General features: G+C 42.0%; 1 protein-coding gene across 2 annotated transcripts in view; it reads right to left on the reverse strand.

The window, feature by feature from the left end:
- Positions 1-9,180: 9,180 nt before the first annotated feature.
- DAP3 (death associated protein 3) overlaps positions 9,181-19,308 on the reverse strand; it is a 49,516-nt gene continuing 39,388 nt past the window's right edge. For both annotated transcript variants that reach the window (XM_027871096.1, XM_027871095.1), the window contains exons 12-13: positions 18,983-19,100; positions 9,181-11,466 (exon numbers count right to left, since the gene is read on the reverse strand). In XM_027871096.1, coding sequence (XP_027726897.1) covers positions 11,381-11,466; positions 18,983-19,100 — 204 coding nt within the window. In that variant the 3' untranslated portion in view covers positions 9,181-11,380. The remainder of the gene's footprint in view (positions 11,467-18,982; positions 19,101-19,308) is intronic.

Below are 19,308 nucleotides of genomic sequence, written 5' to 3' on the forward strand. Positions count from 1 at the left end.
TGAGAGATCTCTCAATCTAATTGGGGATTCAACACGTATGCTGCTTTAGACACAGATAAAAGACACATGAAATTGGTGTTGATATTGAGATTTTTTTTTTACAGGACATCCATTTTGAAATATTTAATAGGTAGTTGGTGATGTGGGACTAGAGGTCAGGAGAGAGAATTAGGCTTAATATCACCTTCAGAGATGATAAGTGAACCTTTGGGAGCTGATGTGGTCATCAAATGAGAGAGTATTGAGAAAGAAAACCTAGGGAAAGAGCCTTAGACTTGGTGGGTGCCATATGGATGGTGATGTAGTAAAGAAGACCGAGAAGGAGCATTTGGAGAAGAAGCAAAAAAGGGCAGTGTCAAAGCCCAGAGAGGAGAATATTCAGTAGAAGCAGGTGGTGAATAATGTCATAAAGACACAAATAAAGACAGGAAATAAAGAGAAATAAAGATGAAGATTAAGAAAGGCCATTGGATTGGCAATTAAGAGATGATTACTGATGGGAGAGGGCATATTCAGGTACATTAAGAGGTTGAATGCAAGACTAAAGAGTTGAGAAATGAGAGGAAACAGTTCTATAAGTTTGGTTGAGAAATGGACTAAATTATATTTCTCCTCAATTGATTTTGAATCATTAAACCAAGTGATTTTGAGAAGTGATTTTTTTTTCCACTGGAATATATTAAATACCAACTGGACAGAAAGAGGAACTAGATAAGGAATTTGGGAAGCAAATCACAAGCCTGACATGGAGCTACAATGTCATACATTGGTGAGAGAATCTCAATTATACAGACATCTGTGGGAGGACGTTTCCGGGAAAAAAAAGTAGCCTAAGAAATTCTTGACTGGCCTTAGCTACGGTGGCAAAATGGATAGAGCACTGGCCCTGGAGTCAGCAGTCACTTGACCTGAGTTCAAATCTGACCTTAGACACATAACACTCACTAGCTGTGTGACTCTTGGGAAATCACTTAATCCCAATTGTTTTACATATGCGCTTGCTAGCGGATTGTTTTGGCTACACTCCTTTCAGCTCCCCAATTCTATGATTTGGTGACTACTCTTCTCTTGGACCCCTTGTGAATCCACCACACTCTACTGCAGTTTCCTCTTTATCTCTCTGTGTTTTCCAGAATAAGAGCAAGGAGGAGCTGGACTCAGTGAAACACGTTGCTAAAATCTTGGCAAACTGTATAGCATTTTCTGGATCCACTAGTCTGACTTTGACCAAAAATAGGCTAGTGGTATAACATACTGAAAGAAAAATGTTTTATTGATTCAATTTCTAGACTTACCCTCCTCGCACTGGATATTTTAAAGTGATAAACAAAATTAAGCACCACCACCAGATACAGTGACCACATCTGGTAACATATACAGCATTCTGATCAGTAGTCTTATCTTTGCTGTTAAAAGAGTTATATTTCATTTACCTGTTGCCTAATACCATCAACTTTCAATTACTCTGAAAAGAATTTGGCTTCCTTTTGGTGATCTTTTTCATTACATTTTTACAGTAATTCAGTACATATTCTCTTTTGGAGGTGGTATTATTATTATTATTTTTTTAGGCAATTGGGGTTAAGTGACTTGCCCAGGGTCACACAGCTAGTAAGTGTCAAGTGTTTGGTCTGAGGTCAGGTCTTCCTGACTTCAGGGCCAGTGCTCTATCCACTATGCCACCTAGCTGCCCCAGGAGGTATTTTTTTTGTATTTTATTTTATTGTATTTTTTTATTAATTTATTTTGATTTATCAATAATCACTTTCATATGCTTTTGAGTTTAAAATTTTTCTCCCTCTTCCTCCCCACCACCCTCCCCAAGACGGTGCATAATCTGATATAGGCTATACATTTACATTCATATTAAACATATTTTCACATTAGTGATGTTGTTAAGTAGAAATTAAAACCAATAGGAGGAACCATCAGAAAGAGGAAACAAAACTCAACAGAAAAGAAAAAAAATTAGCAATTCAGCTTCCATAGTTTTCTTTGGGTGTGGATAGCATTTTCCATCACAAGGCCTCTGGAGATGTCTTTGATCCTCGTTATTGCCAGGAAGGGTTAAGTTTACAAGTATTAGTCATCATGCAACGTGGCTGTTATTGTGTACAACGTTCTCTTGGTTTTGTTCACTTCACTCAGCTTCAGACCATATAAGTCTTCCCAGGTTTTTCTGAAGTCAGCCTGTTCATCATTTCTTATAGCACAATAGTATTCCATCACATTCATATACCACAACATGCTCAGCCATTCCCCAATTGATGGGCATCCTCTCAATTTCCAATTCTTTGCCCCCACAAAAAGAGCTGCTATGAATATTTTTGTGCATGTAGGTCCTTTTGAGTGATCTCTTTGGGATATAGCCCTAGAAGTGGTATTGCTGGGTCAAAGGGTATGCACATTTTTATAGCCCTCTGGGCATAGTTCCAAATTGCTCTCCAGAATGGTTGGATCATTTCACAACTCCACCAACAATGCATTAGTGTTCCAATTTTCCCACATCTTCTCCAACATTTATCATTTTCCTGTTTTGTCATGTTGGCCAATCTGATAGGTGTGGTACCTCAGAGTTGTTTTGATTTGCATTTCTCTAATCAATAGTGATTTAGAGCATTTTTTCATATGACTATAGATGGCTTTAATTTCTTCATCTGAGAACTGTCTGTTTATATCCTTTGAACATTTATCAATTGGGGAATGGCTTGTATTCTTATATATTTGACTTAATTCTCTATATATTTTAGAAATGAGGCCCTTATCAGAGAGACTGGTTGTAAAAATTCTTTCCCAATTTTCTACCTTCCTTCTAATCTTAGTTGCATTGGCTTTGTTTGTGCAAAAACTTTTCAATTTAATGTAATCAAAATTATCTATTTTGTTTTTCGTAATGTTCTCTATCTCCTGTTTGGTCATGAATTCTTCTGTTCTCTCTAGATCTGACAGGTAAACTATTCCTTGCTCTCCCCGTTTGCTTATGGTATCAGCCTTTATATCTAAATCATGAACCCATTTTGGCTTTATTTTGGTATATGGTGTGAGATTTTGGTCTATGCCTAGTTTCTTCCATACTCTTTTCTAGTTTTCCCAGCAGTTTTTTCCAAAGAGTGGGTTCTTATCCCAGAAACTGGGGTCTTTGGGTTTATCAAATAATAGATTATTATAGTCATTGACTACTGTGTCTTGCATATTTAATCTATTCCATTGATCTACCACTCTATTTCTTAGCCAGTACCAAGCAGTTTTGATGATTGCTGCTTTATAATACAATTTAAGATCTGGAATGGCTAGGCCACCTCCCCCTGCATTTCTTTTCATTAGTTCTCTTGATATTCTGGACCTTTTGTTCTTCCAAATGAATCGTTATTATTTTTTCTAACTCTATAAAATAGTTTTTTGGTAGTTTGATTGGTATGGCACTGAATAAGTAAATTAGCTTAGGTAGAATTGTCATTTTTATTATATTAGCTCGGCCTACCCATGAGCAGCTGATGTTTTTCCAATTATTTAGATCTGATTTTATTTGCATGAAAAGTGTTTTGTAATTGTGTTCATAGAGTTCCTGGGTTTGTTTCGGGAGGTAGATAGGAGGTATTATTCTTGATTGGCTCTATTATCATAAACGTTTCCAGATATTAACTGGCCCTTCCTTTAATAATATATTTATAGAAATTTTGCCAAGAACCTAAGTCAAGCTCACTGGTTTACAGACAGGGTCCGTTCTCTTCTCTCTCCCCTAATCCGCTCTTTAAAAAAATTACTTGCCCATTTTTAATTCTATGTTACTTCTTCCATTCTCCAAGATTCTCAGATTGCTAAAATTCTCATCTCTCAATTTAGTACTGTGAGATTTAATTCATTTAAGTTGGAGTCAGGTTGACTTGGTTCCTCACCTGTCAAATGAGTTGGAGATGGACATGGTAAACAACTCCAGTATCTTTGCCAAGAAAACTCCAAGTCGGGTCACGAAGAGTTCAGGGGCAGCTAGGTGGTGCTGTGGATAGAGTGCCAGGCCTGGAGTCAGGAAGACTCATCTCCCACACTTCAAATCTAGCCTCAGACACTTCCTAGCTGTATGACCCTGAGCAAGTCACTTAACCCTGTTCCTCTTAGTTCGTCATCTGTCAAATGAGCTGGAGAAGGAAATGGCGAACCACTCCAGTATCTTTGCCAAAAAAACCCCCAAAACAACAACAACAAAACTCCAAATGGAGTCACAAAGAGTTGGACGTGACTGAAACAACCTGAATGATAACAGGTGACTTAGACTCGGCTTAGAGCCGCTAGGTTCTTTTAACTCTCCCCTTCCTTAAACTGGGTCTAGTTCAGAGATCATTCCCCAGAGCAGAGAAAAAACAAGGTTATACCCTTTCTCTCTTTTCCCTTCTCTTCATTACCTGTAATACCCATAACAAGCCCCTCCCCCTCACCCCCACCCCCTATTTCTTCTTTCTTTTAACCCTCATTATGGTCCTAAGCTTTCCTTCTGGCCTCGGCTCCTGGGAACTCAGACCCAGATGGAGGCGAGATGGTAGGCATTGCACAGGAAGGACCCCCAACCGACTGTTCAGATGACTGGAAGCAATGGGATGGACCTTCCGGTGGTCACTTCAGAGACTGTGTGGGCTGGAGGAGGCCTGATGGACCACCTGTCTGTCTTGCAGGTGAGGAGCTGGCGGCTCAAGGAGCCTAGGTCCCTACAAGGCACCGTGGGGGCAACACAAACATTCAGTGGGCTCCCCTCGGTCATCTCTTCCCGCTTGTAGTATGGAAGGGCAGGGCTCACCCTCCGGGGCGTGTAGGTCTCCTGGCTGTGCAGGGTCCGCCCTGCCTTCCACTGGGCATCGGGGCGCAGCTCTCCTGGGCTCTGGACAGACAGCCCAAAATGCGGTCCTGCGGGGCTTGGGGGTACTGATGCAGAGCAGGTGGGGTCTAAGGGTCTGGCGGTTCCAGTCTGGTGCTGGAAATCGGAGTTTGGGGGTCCCAAAAGGTATAAATAGAGGCAGGCTGATTGGCTTGTAGACCAATCCGCAGAGCTGGGGCCGAGCTCGCCAAGCCCCCAGTGGCCCAAGCTCTACCCGCTACAGACTGCCCACCTTTCCAGCGAGAGTCAGTCGGCTTCCTGAGGACTAGGTGGGACTCCCCCTTCCGAGAGGAAACGGTGCAGCACCGCCTACAGCCATGAGGCTGGTCGTCAGCCTGTCTCCTGACTGGGAGCACCTTCCTTCCCTGCTGCCCTTTGTAGTATCCTTCCCCCAGGGAGCCCTCACCTGGCTACCACCTCACTCCGCAACCTTCCACGGTCGTGACGGTCACCGTCAGGAGGGGAGCCCAGGGAGGCTGGAGCGAGTCCTGAAACTGGAGCCGTGCGCTCCCACCTCGCCTGGAATGCTTCCCTGTTGTGTAATTGTATACATTTCTCAAGCTGGAGGGAGCCTCCAGTTACCAGCAGATTGTCTTACTTTCCTACTTCACTTTCCCAATGCTTGAGATGTTTCCCCTCTTTCTCTCTGCCTCCAATCTGAGATAAAGTGGTCTTCCTTCAGGCTAAAGGACTCTGATCCCACCAACACTGTTTTAATCTTCAATTTCTCCTTTGCTGATGGGTTCCTTCCCTTTTGCCTTGAAACAGGTGTTTCCTAGCCCCCCCCCCCAACCCCCTCTTCCCTGACCTGACTACCACCTTAGGCTACTATAATATCGTCAGATTTGTTAGCCTGTAAGGTACTATTGCTATTATCCCAGTTCTATGGATTGAGGTAACTGAATTTCATAGCTGGTGATGTCAAAACTATTAAGTATCAAAGGCATTATTCGAAATCAGGTCTTCCTTCCGTTCTTGTTAAATTGAGTAAGTGCAGTCTGAATTCCGTCTCTAGTTCTTTGACAAGCATCCTGTTTAGCCCCATTGAAGCCTGGCTTATGTCCACCTCTAAATGACACTCTTCAAATGCCCTTAACTCTATATGACATTGCCTTCTCCTGATTCTCGGGGTTTCAAATTCTTTGCTGACCCCCTAAGTGCTGTCATTTCCCAAGAGTATTTCCACGTGCTCATTTTTGCTAATTGTGATTAAGCAAACTGAAAAGGCAACCTAGGTTCAAATAGTAGCCTTTAGTGGGAGTTCTCAGCTATGTGACTTTGGACATCACTTCTTTTATCCCATTTCATTTATAAAAGGTTGATGGTAACATCTGCAATACCTATTTCAGAGTTGTGAAGAAAGCACTTTGCAATCCTTAAGAAAATGCTACAGTGGTGAGGTGTTATGATTAATGAGAATGCTGGACTCAAAAAGCTGGATCTCTCAATCCATCTGTAAAGTGAGGAAAATACTTCTTTCTTACAGTGTGGTTATAAGTATGGCCACTGTAAGTTTTGGGGTATCCTTATCCTAATTCCCATTATCACAGACAGTGGGGTTCCCAGAGCTGGGCTGGCTACAAATCTCCCTTGAATTCTGAGGGAATCTCTTTAGGAATGATGGGGTAGTTTTCTGTAATGCCACTGATTGATCCTCAGTTGGTCTGAATTCCCCCAAGATTGTCAGCCAGTCAAAAGTAGTTTTGTTAGAATATTTACTAGGGTGGTATAGCAAGCTCAGAAATACAAGTTGTACAAATACACCACCTCCCCAAACCCCTTATCTGTGACATGCTCTCTCAATTTCGTATGGAGTATGGGGGAAAGTAGGGTCAAGCTTAGAGAGCACATGTGGCAAAGATGTAATTCATAGCTCCTGGTTTCTCTAAGTCCCTTTGTCTCACTCATGAAGTGCTTAAGGATAGTGAATCTTCATTACCTGTCAGGCCCTACTGCCAGACAATCTGGAGAAGCCACTTAGGATAGCCCTGGGAAAATGGGAAACTGCTGCCGTCCCAAGGAGTACGATGCTAGGACACCTGCAAAGACTAAAAGTTTTCCATCCTCCAAACCTTTCGAAGGTGGCATGTCCGCTTCCAGTCAAAAGGTTGGGAGGGAGGAGAGTTGGCTGAGGCCAAAGGCCCGAAGAGCCTTTTATCCCCCTTCTCAGAGTTCAGCTAGAACCTCATACTCCAATTTCTGGAATTTAACTCTTGATTTATGGTCCCTGGGGTGTGGTCAAGTTCCTTTGCCTTTTTGAAGTTTCTCGTGCAACACTGAAAGCCTTTTAGATTATTGCTGATTGATTGAAATACGTTCTCACCTAGGTAAGGTACCCATAATAAATGGGATAGGGTGGTTTCTACCTCATTATGTGAGGAAAGTTGCTTAATTATGAACCCAAAATACCTTGTATACAATAAAACATTTATTGAATGTCTGTTGTTTCACACACTGGTATTAAGAAAACAAACAAACAAAAATAACTCACTGTCTGCACTTTCAAAATGCTTCTATTTTCCTGGTGGTGGATGGTGGAGAGGAATACAATAGTACATACTTGATAATTTGCAACAGGCAAGAAAACTAACAACTTTGTTGTTCAGTTGTGTCCCGACTCTTCATGACGCCATTTGGGATTTTCTTGGCAAAGATACTGCCATTTCCTTCTCCAGCTCATTTGATAGATGAGAAACTGAGGCAGTCAGGGTCAAGTGATTTGCCCAGGGTCACATAGCTACTGTCTGAAGCTGGATTTGAACTCAGGTCCTGCTGACTTCAGGCCTGGTGCTCTATCCACTTTGCCACCAAGCTGCCCTAACAGTGGTGGGGGGTAGAGTTGGAAAAATTGGGAAAAAACTTCTTTCCTGGAGGTGATAGCTGAAATTAGCCTTAAAATGAAGCTAGGGATTCTAAAAGTTCGAGGGGCATGCATTTCTGAGAGACTTGCAAAAAGCCAAAGAGGAGACAGAATGTAGAGTTTGACAGACAGCAAGTACCCCAGCTTGCTGGTGAAAGGGAATAATGTAAAATAAGTTGGAAAAGGAGACTGGAGGTAGACTGTGAAAAGCTTTCAATTCTCAACTATGGAGTTTGTATTGTACCTTAGAGGTGATAAAGGCCCTGGAAGTTCTCGAGCTTCTCGAGAACTGTTACTGTTCTCAGTAACAGTAGGAAGATTATCTTGGCGGCTGTGTGGGAGATAGATTGGGTAGGGGAAGAGATGGGAAACCGGAAGAATAATCACAAGGCATCTGCGATGGTCTGGAAAAGCCCGTAATGGGAACTTAAGCTAGAGTGATGGCTGTGAGTGGAGAAGATATAGTGTGAAGGCAGAATTGTTGAAACTGATTGGATCTAGAGAGTGAGAGAAGAGTTCAGGATGACTTAGATTGTAAACTAGTGGCTGGAAGGATGGTGACGCCCTCAATAAAAATCAAGTTTAGAGCAAGGGGTTGAGAGAGAAGTTGTGCTGTTGAGTTTGAGGTGTTTACTGGTAATGCAACTGGAGATGTTTTGCAAGCAGCTGGGGATGTAGGAGGGCATCTTGAGAGTCTGGGCTGGACACCCCCCCCCCCACCCCCCCCTTGGGAGTCAGTTGCATGGAGATAATGAACCAATTGAGGTTGATGAGATCACTAAGACACCATAAACTAAGCAGACCTTGGACAGGACTTTAAGGGACACCCATATTTAGAACTGTTTCATCCAATTAACTTACTCTCTGTATGCATATGACTCCCAAATGTCTATCCAGAGCTGTCTTTCCAGATTCAGTACAATACTTCCCAGTGCTTGTTAGATACCTGGGTATTCTGAAAATAAACGTGTCAAAACTTGCTCTTTCTCAATATATTTTTCTGTTCCTGTCACACAGTTGTAAACTCTGAAATATTTTTTCTCATTCCTGTCCTCTCACATCATTAATTGCAGAGTCCTGTATTTCTACCTCTGAAATGACCTATCTGATCCATCTTCAGTAGGCAGGTTTAAAGTCACAAGGCAACACCCAAAGGGGAACAATTCATGGGTTCTCTTGCCACATTCAGACAGTGCACTCTTTTCTCCTAGGCAAATCACACCAGGGGAGAAGTGTGACAGAAGTGATCATGGCAGGGTACAGTATATGTATATATGTGCTTCCCAGTCCCAGGGGAAAGATGAAAGCAAAATTGCCTGGCATTCCCTGCTCCCAATTCTGAAATTTTTGCCCAGGCCTACACCATACTTGATGTCAGCATATGATGTCTGATGAAAAATAAAAATTTCATGTAGAAGGTATGAGGGATGAATGGGAAAAAACAAAAACAAAAACAAACCAAAACTCAGCATTTAATATTTGCTAGGTATGGTGTTAAGTGCTGGTGATACAAATACAAAAAGCAAGAGGATATCTGCCCACAAGTAGCTTACTGTATTTTTATACATATGAATATGTATGTACATATTTTTTGAGGAACTAGCTGATTTGATTTGATTTTAGAACAAAAAAGATTCCATATGAAACCCTGAATCTCTTTTACACTACTTGCTTTAAAAAATATATGCAATAAATACATATCCCTTTAAAACTCTTTATGTTTACCCGGGCTTCCTTCTGAAATCCCTTCTGTTCCGTGCACTAAAAAAAAATATCACATGGCCCTCTTTCTTTTGGCATCACCACTGCTAACCCCTCTAATTAACCAAGAAAGGAAAAAACAAAACTCTGTAACAAATAAACATATTCAAGCAAAAATGATTCCACAAGGTGGCTATGTCCCAAAATAAGTCTTTGTACTTTGTGTCTGTTATTTGTCAGGAGGTAACATGCTTTATCATAGTTCCTTTGGAGACATGGTCATGGCACTAAGATTTCTTAAGTCTTTCCAAGTTACTTTTCCTTACAATATTGTTGTCTTTTTATAAACTATTCTGCTTCTGTCTGCTTCACTGTCAGTTCATATTCTCCAGGGTTCTCTGAAATCATCTTGTGTAATTTCTTTTGGTGCAATAATATTTCATTACATTCACATACCACAATTTGTTCAAGCCATTCCCTGAGCATCTAAGAAACAATCTCAGGTACTCCCACAGACTTCAGTCTTCCCCAGTCCCTTGAGGGGGATGTAGGATGTAGCAGGACTGCCTCGAAGAGGTGAGGACCCAGTGGAGGTTATATAATATAAATTTGTAGTAGAAGCAGTCAGAATGGTGGCATGATTTTCTCCATCTTCATTCAGAAGCACTTGTGTGGGACAGAAAGGGACGAATAGTGGGAGTGATCCAAGGCTGAGGCTTGGCTGGGCATAATTGGCAGTATGTTAAGAGGGCCAGGGATTCAAGAGAGCAGGATGGTGTAGAGCTGGACTGGTTGGAAGACATGAGTGTATCAGTAGGCAGCAGGGAAGGAGCCAATAGATAGATAGTGAAGATCAGAAAGAGAGAGTTAGGGTGAACAGCAGGAGGATTTGACAAGGAGGCAAAAGATAACAAGGACCAGCAGAACCAATTTGACCACGGGTTCCCTATACATGTGTGCCTCATTACCACTGTACTCTAGATTTGTGTCCATTCTTTCATGGACACTGCATTTATGAGGGAATGAGCCCATGGCACACGGAATGCTTTTTAGACACTCTTCATACTTTATCTTACTAATCATCTGGCCTGACCCCTTCATTTTATAAACAGGGAGACTGAGGCCCATCGAATTTAAGTGACCTGCTTAAGATTACAGAGGCAGGAAGTGGGGTTTGAACCCTGTACCTTTGATTCCTTACTCAGCAGAGTCTATACCCACAGTCAAGAGGGTTATGGATGAGGCATGAACCCTTGAACCCTGACCCCTTCCCTATTCCAGTAGTAAATCATTAAAGTCTAAATCTTTGGTTATGATCAAGAGGAAGGAGAGCTGCTTACTGTCTTTTTATGTTTTTTTCCTCTATGTAGTAATCATTCAAATCAGATATAAAAATTCAAGTCATTTAATCCTAGTCAGAGAAAGTGAAAGCAGAAGGTAAACAAGAAAATGGGTGAGTTTACGTGAGGGGCAGGCTGAAAAGGAGTGGATCTTGTCATCTCCACCTCTTGAACTGAATTGTGAACAGAAAACACAATGATCGAGGAATTCTCTTTAAATGAGGGAAGACCTGCAGATACCCAATACAGACTCATCATGAACACTAAAGCTTAGCCAGTACTTATTATATCATAATTCTTTTAAGAAAAGAATTTTATCTCTTTTTTTGTTTTGTTTTTTACAGAGGGAAGGATCATAGAATCCTGCTTCTGAGAACAATGTCCAACGTTCACATTCTGACACAAGTGACAAGACCAAGGATGGAATCTCCAGCTGCTGCAGTCACTGTGACAGGCAATCTGGCCGCCCTTAGGAAGACTCTTCCCCGAGCTCTAGAGGCCTGCTGCGGACTCCAAGCCCTGGGATCTATCCAGATGGAGGATCCTGGCTGCCTCCTTTCTGGTTCAGGTCAACACGTTCCACGTACCAGGTCTCGTGGAGACGGGCAGGACTTAGAGATAAGCACAGAGCCGTTCTAGCTGCCAGGGATTTGAGTTACTAAGGAAAAACAGCTCCTTCTTTCCTTCTTCTGTGTGAGCTAAAAAGGAGACAGGCATAAGGTAAATGGCACGTAATCTACCCTTTGTAGCTATAAGACTTGAGCCACCCACTACTTCCTGTATTACTTAATTGCCCAAATCATCCCACAAGCCTACCTATTCTCCCAAACTACACCCATTCTCTGACCCTGGCCACCCCCTTTTCCACTATGGTCTCTGGAATTCCTATTCCATAGTGAACAAGTTTCCTACATTCTGGACCTTTTTCTCATACTCATCCCACTAACTTGCAGTCAATGAAATTTAATTTCCCCAGATGACACTGAATTCCTTTACTTATACCCCGACACACAGAGGGAAAGCCAGAATACTAATTTCTCTCCACTGCCATTTCTAGTAGGTCAGTCAAGCACTGACTGTGTCAGGCACTGTGCCAAGCGCTGGTCTTACAAAAAGTTTTGTAAAAGATAATACCTGCCCTCAAGGAGCTTACAACTGAATGGGTAAGACAACATTCAAACAAATATATACAAAGCAAGCTATAAATGGGAAAAACAGGAAACAATTAACAGAGGGAAGGCACTGGAATTAAGAGGCTTTGGGAAAGGCATCCTCTAGGAGGTAGAGTTTCAGTTGGGACCTAAAATAAGCCAGTGAAGTCAGTGGTTAGCGTGAAGGAGGGAAAGTGTTCCATGTGTCACTGGATTTGAATAGTACATATCTAGGAATAAGGTGTAAGAAGACTGGAAAGGTAGGAAGGGGCTGGGTTATTTAGGACTTTGAATGTCAACAATGGCATTTTCTATTTGCTCCTGGAAGCAACATGGAGCCACTAGAGTTTATTGAGGGGGGTGGGGTGATATAATCAGGACCTGCACTTTAGGTGACTTTGGTGGCTGAATGGAGGATGGATTGGAATGGGGAGAAACATGAGGCAGGCAGACCCTCCAGGAGGTGACCGTAATAATCCAGGTATGAGGTGATGAGAGCCTGCACTAGAGTGGTGGCAGTGTCAGAGGAGAAAAGGGGGCATATACCAGAGATGTTGAAAGGTGAAATCAGCAGGCCTTGGCAACAGATTGGATATGGGGGGTGAGAGATAGTGAGAAATCCAGGATGATCCCTAGGTTGTGAGCCTGAGAGACTGGGAGGATAGTGTTGCCCTCTATGGTAATAGGGAAGATAGGAGGAAGGGAAGGTTTAGAGGGAAAGATAAGTTCTATTTTGGACCTATTGGGTTTATGACGTCTCTTGTCTGAAAGGCAGTTGGATATGCAAGGTCAGTAGAGAGATTGGGGCAGGATAGGTAGATTTGAGAATCATCATCATACAGATGGTAATTAAGTCCTTGGGAGCTGATGAGATGACCAAATGAAGTGGTATAGAGGGAGAAGAGAAGAGGGCCCAGGACAGAACCCTGAGGGGCACCTCCCGTTAGAGGGTGTGCTCTGTAGGAGGATCTACCAAAGGAGACAGAGAAGGAATGGTCAGATAGGTAGAAGGAGAACCAGGAGAGATGTTGGTGTCCCAACATCAAGGAGGAGAGAATGGTCAACTATGTCAAAGGTTGAAGAGAGGTCAAGGAGAATGAGGACTGAAAAAAGGCCATGGGATGTGGCAACTAAGAGATCATTAGTAACTCTGGAGAGGGTAGTTTTGGTGGAATGATAAGTTCAGAAACCAGACTTTAATAGGCTAAGAGGAGAATGAGAGGAGAGAAAGTGGAGGCACCTACAATAGTAGGTGGTCTTTTTGAGGAGTTTGGCTACAGAAGGCAGAAGAGATAAAAGACAGTAGTTAGCAGGGATGGAAGATCAAGTGAGGATTTTTTCAGGATAGGGAAGACATGGGCATGTGTGTAGGCAGTGTAGGAAATGCATCAGTAGGCAGGGAAAGATTGAAAATAAGTGAAAGAGTGGGGATGACAGAGAGGACAGTCTGTTGGAGGGGAGGGGATGGAACGGGACTGCTTGAACAAGCAGAACTTTTAGCTGTGGTAAGGAGTAAGGCCACTTCATCATGTGAGGCAATAGTGGAGGAGAACCTAAGTGACAGAAGACAAGGAAGAGGGAAAAAAAGGAAGCACACAGTAAATGGCCTCAGCTTCTTCTACAAAATGAGGCAGGGTTCTTAGCTGAGGGAGTGGGAGGAAAAGCAGCTGTGGGAAGTTTGAGGAGGAATGAAAAGGTGGGGAAGAACCACTATGGAGAGTGGAATGGGGAGCTGATAAGGACTGCCCAGCAGGGGTGAGGGCCCAGTGGAGGTTATGCAACATAAATTTGTAATGGAAGCAGTCAGAATGGTTGTGTGATTTTCTCTACCTTCATTCAGAAGCACTTGTGTGGATGAGAAAGGGGCGAATGAATGGTGGGGAGTGATCCAAGGCTGAGGCTTGGCTGGGCATAATTGGCAATATGCTAAGAGGGCTAGGGAGTAGGAAAGCATCAAGTTTGAGTTGGTTGGAAGACATGACTATGTTTGTAGGCAGCAAGGAAGGAGCCAAAAGATAGATGTTGAACATCAGAAAGACAGTCAGGATGATAGTTGGAGTAAATTGTAGAGATGCCCCAAGTGTGCATGTACCAAAGTCTGCCTTGACAAGCAGAGGGCTGCTGCTCAATCTCTTCTCCTTTGCTATCTACTAAATCAAAATTTTCTATCTTATTCAAATTATAAGGTGGTTATTGTATACAGGCCTCCAGGTCATTCATTCTCCTTTCTCATGGAATTTAGCACCTGGCTCATTGTCATCTTCTTTGCAAACCCTCATCTTCTTTAAAGTCTATTGGCTCTTCCTTCATTCTACTTCAGCCAAATAAAGGACCATGGCTGCATCTTGGCTCTCACCATTACTTAGATTTTCTACTTCTTCCATTAAAAAAAAAATTCATGACTTTCCTTAATCTGACCTCAGCCTCCAATCTATCATTCCTTCTTCCCCTATGCCTTGCTACCTTCTAAATTTATTCTTTGTCCTCACTCTGACCTCCAATCTCTCTACCCTTTAGTATATCCTTAGGCCATTACCCCAACTCTGTATTTTCCTCTCTTCCCCAATTTCAATTTTAGGAAGACATCTCCACACTGTCATTGCCTCCTTGTCCTATCGTTGGGCATCCCTTGCTGACCTCCATCTTTGGATGATTACCAGCCCCCTCCACCACTCCTCCTCCTGAGATGGAGGAAGTTGCACAACTGCTGACTAGGTACACTATTATGTTATTACACTGGGGCTGCCTATTGCAGCAAAGCAATCTTTTTATTCCTCCTTAATTGATTTTCATTTTACTCCCTACAGAAGTTATTCCAAATCTTTTCTTCTCAAGCCCTCTAGCCCCACAATCTTTCAGCTACAGACCTTGCTTCTTACTTTACGAAGAAATCTGAGACCATTCACTACGGACTCTCTTTATTCTCTAACATCTGTCCCCCAACCTTCTCTAATAGCGAGATGGCTGAACCTTTTCCTGGCTAAGATCACCTTTTCTACACATGCTCTTGATCCTAATCCCATCAAGCATCCTCTCTTGAATGTTTTGCTTTTCCCTCTCTACTGGTTCCTCTACTACTTCAGACATTCCCAAGTCACTCCTAATTGTAAAAATCTTTACTGGACCTTACCATCCCCTCAGGCTATTGGCCTAAATTTCTCTTCCCTTTCTCAACCAAACTCTTAAAAAAGCCGTCTCCCCTCACTCCTCTACTTCCTCACCTATTACTCACTCCTCAATCCTTTGAACTCTGGCTTCTGACGTTACTATTGAACAAAAACAAAAACAAAAAAAAACAAATAAACAAACTAAACAAAAAAAAAACAAAAAACAAAAAACAAAAAAAACCCCCAAAACCAACGTAGATTTATTAAGTACTGACTAGGTGCAAAACACTGTGCTAAGTGCTAGGGATACACACAGAAAAGTGGGACAGGCTCTGCTCTCAAGGAACTCACATTCTATATGAGAGAAACAACCTATATAAAAAGTTCTAGCTACAAGTCAGATGGAAAGGTCTCGCAGTCCTTAGAATGTAAGCTGCAAACCAGGTGGTGATGTCTCTTCTTTCATGTCATTTCCACTGAAAAAATGGTATCAGTTTCTGATGTCGAACCATGTGACAGTGCCAAGGACTTTGGTGGTAAGAACTATCTTTTCTGGGTCATCAATAGAGCAGTAGCCTGGCCACATCTACCCAGTATGATGACTACAAGCACTGCATTGGAATCATTGCTATTCCTTAGGCTCTTGGATTCAGAGTCCTGGACTATCTCCATCTGATGCATTTTCTACTGCTGATCCCCCACCTTCTCCTCCCTCGGTTTTGACACTGTCTATCTCTCTGACTGCTCCTTTTTAAATTCTCTAGATCACCTAATCTACTCCCATGGGTTTAATTAGCTGCTCGATGCAGATGATGCACAGATCTATATATCCAGCTCCAGTGTCTCCCAAGCTGTTCTGCATCACCAATTGCCTCTTGTTCATTTCAAATTGGATGATGTAGAGATATCTCAAACTCAACATATTCAAAACAGAACTCAACACTTAACCTCCCCCCAAATCTCACTTTTTCCATTTTCCCAGGTCCATAATCTCAGTGTTCTCCTCATTCCCTATGAAATCATTTGCCAAATCCTGCCATTTCTACCCCCGTATCTTTCACATTCCACCCCTTATTGCTACAAACACAACCAATACATAAGTTCAGTCTCTCATTACTAGTAACCTAGATTATTACAAAGCCTCCTAAATTGGTGTTCTTGCCTCCCTCCCCCAATCTATTTTTCACATTGCTACCCAAGTGATATGCCTTAAGTTGAGATCAAACCAAGTCATGCTCTTAATTCCAGTGGTTCCTTATTGCATCTAGGATGAAATATAAACTCTGTTTAGCTTTTAAAGCCCTTCACAACCTGGGTCCATTCTATTTTTCTAGGCAGCCTCCCTCCTCCACCCACCTTGGACATTACCTTCTTTCCTGCAACTGTATACACCTGTTCAGCCAAACCAGTTTTCTCTCTGTTACACACACACACACACACACACACACACACACACACACACGCCCAAAATGCCTAGAATGCACATCCTTCTTACCTTCACTTCATAGAATCCCCTTCTTTCTTGAAGAGACAAACATAACCTTCTACATCAACCCTTTCCTTTTCCCAAATGCTAGAGGATTTCCTCTCTAATTTAACTAGTATCTATGTTCTTATGGGTTTTTGTTTTTTTAAATTTTAGGTAATTGGAGTTAAGTGACTTGCCCAGGGTCACAAAGCTAGTAAGGGTCAAGTGTTTGATCTGAGGCTGGATTTGAACTCAGGTCCTCCTGACTTCAGGGCCGGTGCTCTATCCACTGCGCCACCTAGTTGCCCCCTTCTATATTCTTATGTTGACATGTTATCTCCCCCTGTAGAACTCTGCTACTTTGGTAGAGATTTTTTCATTTGTTGTATTTTTGTCTCCATTGCTTAGCACAGTACCTGGCACGTATTAGGTATTTTAAACATCGGGTGTTTCGACTATCACACTGCTTTTTCTTTCCTGTAAATGCTGCTGAAAATGGCTACGTTTTCATAATGAAGTTCTGATGCTGAATCTATAGATCCCACAGATGCATTCTTGATATCTTGTTCTCCAATCAAATTCCTTATCATTACACCTTGTGACCCTAAAAGACTTCTTCATGGCTCTATACATTTCATCTCAGCCACCAAGATAGATCATGTTACTCTCTCCAACCTTGAAACACCTAATTTCTCAACAGACAAATTCCAAACTGAAGGGAAAGAATATATTCTGACTCTTTGATTTTTTTTGCTTCCTCCAAGCCCTACCTACAGGGGTAAGAGCAAAAGTGAAAAAATGAACTGAAAATACTCATTTATTTGATAAAAGATCAAAGGAGACTGGGGATTGTATGCCAGGGTTGATGAGAATAGCTATGCTATCCTTATTCTTAAAAAATACCAAAGAAAAAAAAAACAAAAACAGAAACAGCTGGTTGTAATAATGGAAGGTAGGTCTTTCCAGAGAGTAATTAACCATTGGGTTAGTGGTCTGCAAAGTGACTTGCACTTTTGCTGGAAAAAAGCTATTTATATTTGCTACCCTCTACTTAATCTCCTTTCTCTTACTTAAGAAGTGTTTTTGGTCCTCTTTTTAAGTCATTTTCCACCAATTCCTCCACCTCCCTGCTGTCTCTCTTCTAACAAGTATAGTTAAACAAATCAATACATTGGCCATGTCTGAAAACAAATGTCTCATTCCCCACAGCTGGTCTCTCTCTTGTTCCCTTCCCTGTCCCCCTCCCTTTTTTTCTGTCTGCTAAGATGGAGGAGGTACTCACATAGTTCTCATACACGTGCAATGTAGCTTCTTCTCTTCATTAACCTAAATGGCTCTTTTCAGTGTCAATAATAATAATAATAATAATATAATAATAATAATAATAGATTTGGCACTGTGGGTATACTACAAGGCTCTGCCTTTAGGCCCTCTTCTCTTGTCTGCTCTCTCACTGGGTGACCTCCTTGCCTCACACAAGAGCTCAATCACCACCGCTTAGCTGATGAGAGCCCCAGTTCTATCTATTCAACCCTAGTGTCCTATGCTCAGTCCTGCGCCATCAGCTGCCTGTTGGACATTTCTTTTCTTTGCTTTGCTTTTTGGTGAGGTGATCAGGGTTAAGTGACTTGCCTAAGGTCACACAGCTAGTAAGTGTTAAGTGTCTGAGGTTGGATTTGAACCCAGGTCCTCCTGATTCAAAGGCCAAAGCTTTATTCACTGTGCTACCTAGCTGCCCCACTGCTGGACATTTCTAACCGTACACCTTGTGGGTGTACATTCAACACATGTAATTCATGCACTTCACAGTGCAGACACACTGGCCTACTTGCCATTCCCTGTCTATACCTCACCTCTCCTTTCTAGTTGGCTGTGTCTTCTTTGCCTAGAGGGTTCTCGTTTCTTGATTTGACTCTTGGATTCCCAGCTCCTTTAAAAGCCCAGCACAACTGCCACTACGTTTGACTTTTTCTGATCTCAGTCCTACCTCACATTACTTTGTTTATGCTTTATTTTTTACTTTTATGTGGACATGTTTCCTCTGACAAAATGTAATCAAAGTGGATATTCGAACCTTATGGTGCTATTTTAATAGCAAATTATCATTAATGTAAACTTTTTAAGGGCAGGGACTACTTCATGGTTGTTTTTGTATCTCCTGGCTGGCACAAAGTAGACTTTTAATTAATAAATGCTACTTGACTGAGTCTCCATACTCTCAGGTTCCAAAAGAGCAACAGTGTTCTGAGCACCCTAGAAACATTGCCTAATGGCCAGGCTGCTTGCTGTCTAGTTTCCTTTCTCTGGCTCTTTTTTTTTTTTCCCCATCACCCAATTAGCTAAGTAAAAACATTAGAGTAAGAAAAAGAGGGACTAGGGGAGAGGGAGATGGGTGGATAAACAATGACAATGCAGGTAGCAATAATGGTATGACTCCATATATTAATTTTGTAGGCCAAGGCCCTGGAAAGCAGACTACTCAGCTTACCTGTCCTGTGCTGAAGCCACCTGTTTTCCAAATAATACTGAACACAACTTTCAAACTCTTTTGGGGTATAATTGTAAACTTGGATGGGAACAAAGGGGTCTAGGTTGTCAAAACCTTCCTGGGGATAAAAATAACAAAAACAACACAAGAAAACACAATATTAGTTATATGACATGCCAACAAGGAGAAAATGAAAATTTACTCCTTCATGGAGCTAACTTCTACTGACATGGTAACAACAATTTGCTTAAAATAAAAGGGAACTAGGGCCTGAGACAGAATGAATAAGAGGCAACTCAACTAGAACAAAGCATCACAGGCTTCAG

This window comes from Vombatus ursinus, unplaced genomic scaffold (assembly GCF_900497805.2).
Source record: "Vombatus ursinus unplaced genomic scaffold, bare-nosed wombat genome assembly UNPS02014798.1, whole genome shotgun sequence".
Taxonomy (NCBI): domain Eukaryota; kingdom Metazoa; phylum Chordata; class Mammalia; order Diprotodontia; family Vombatidae; genus Vombatus; species Vombatus ursinus.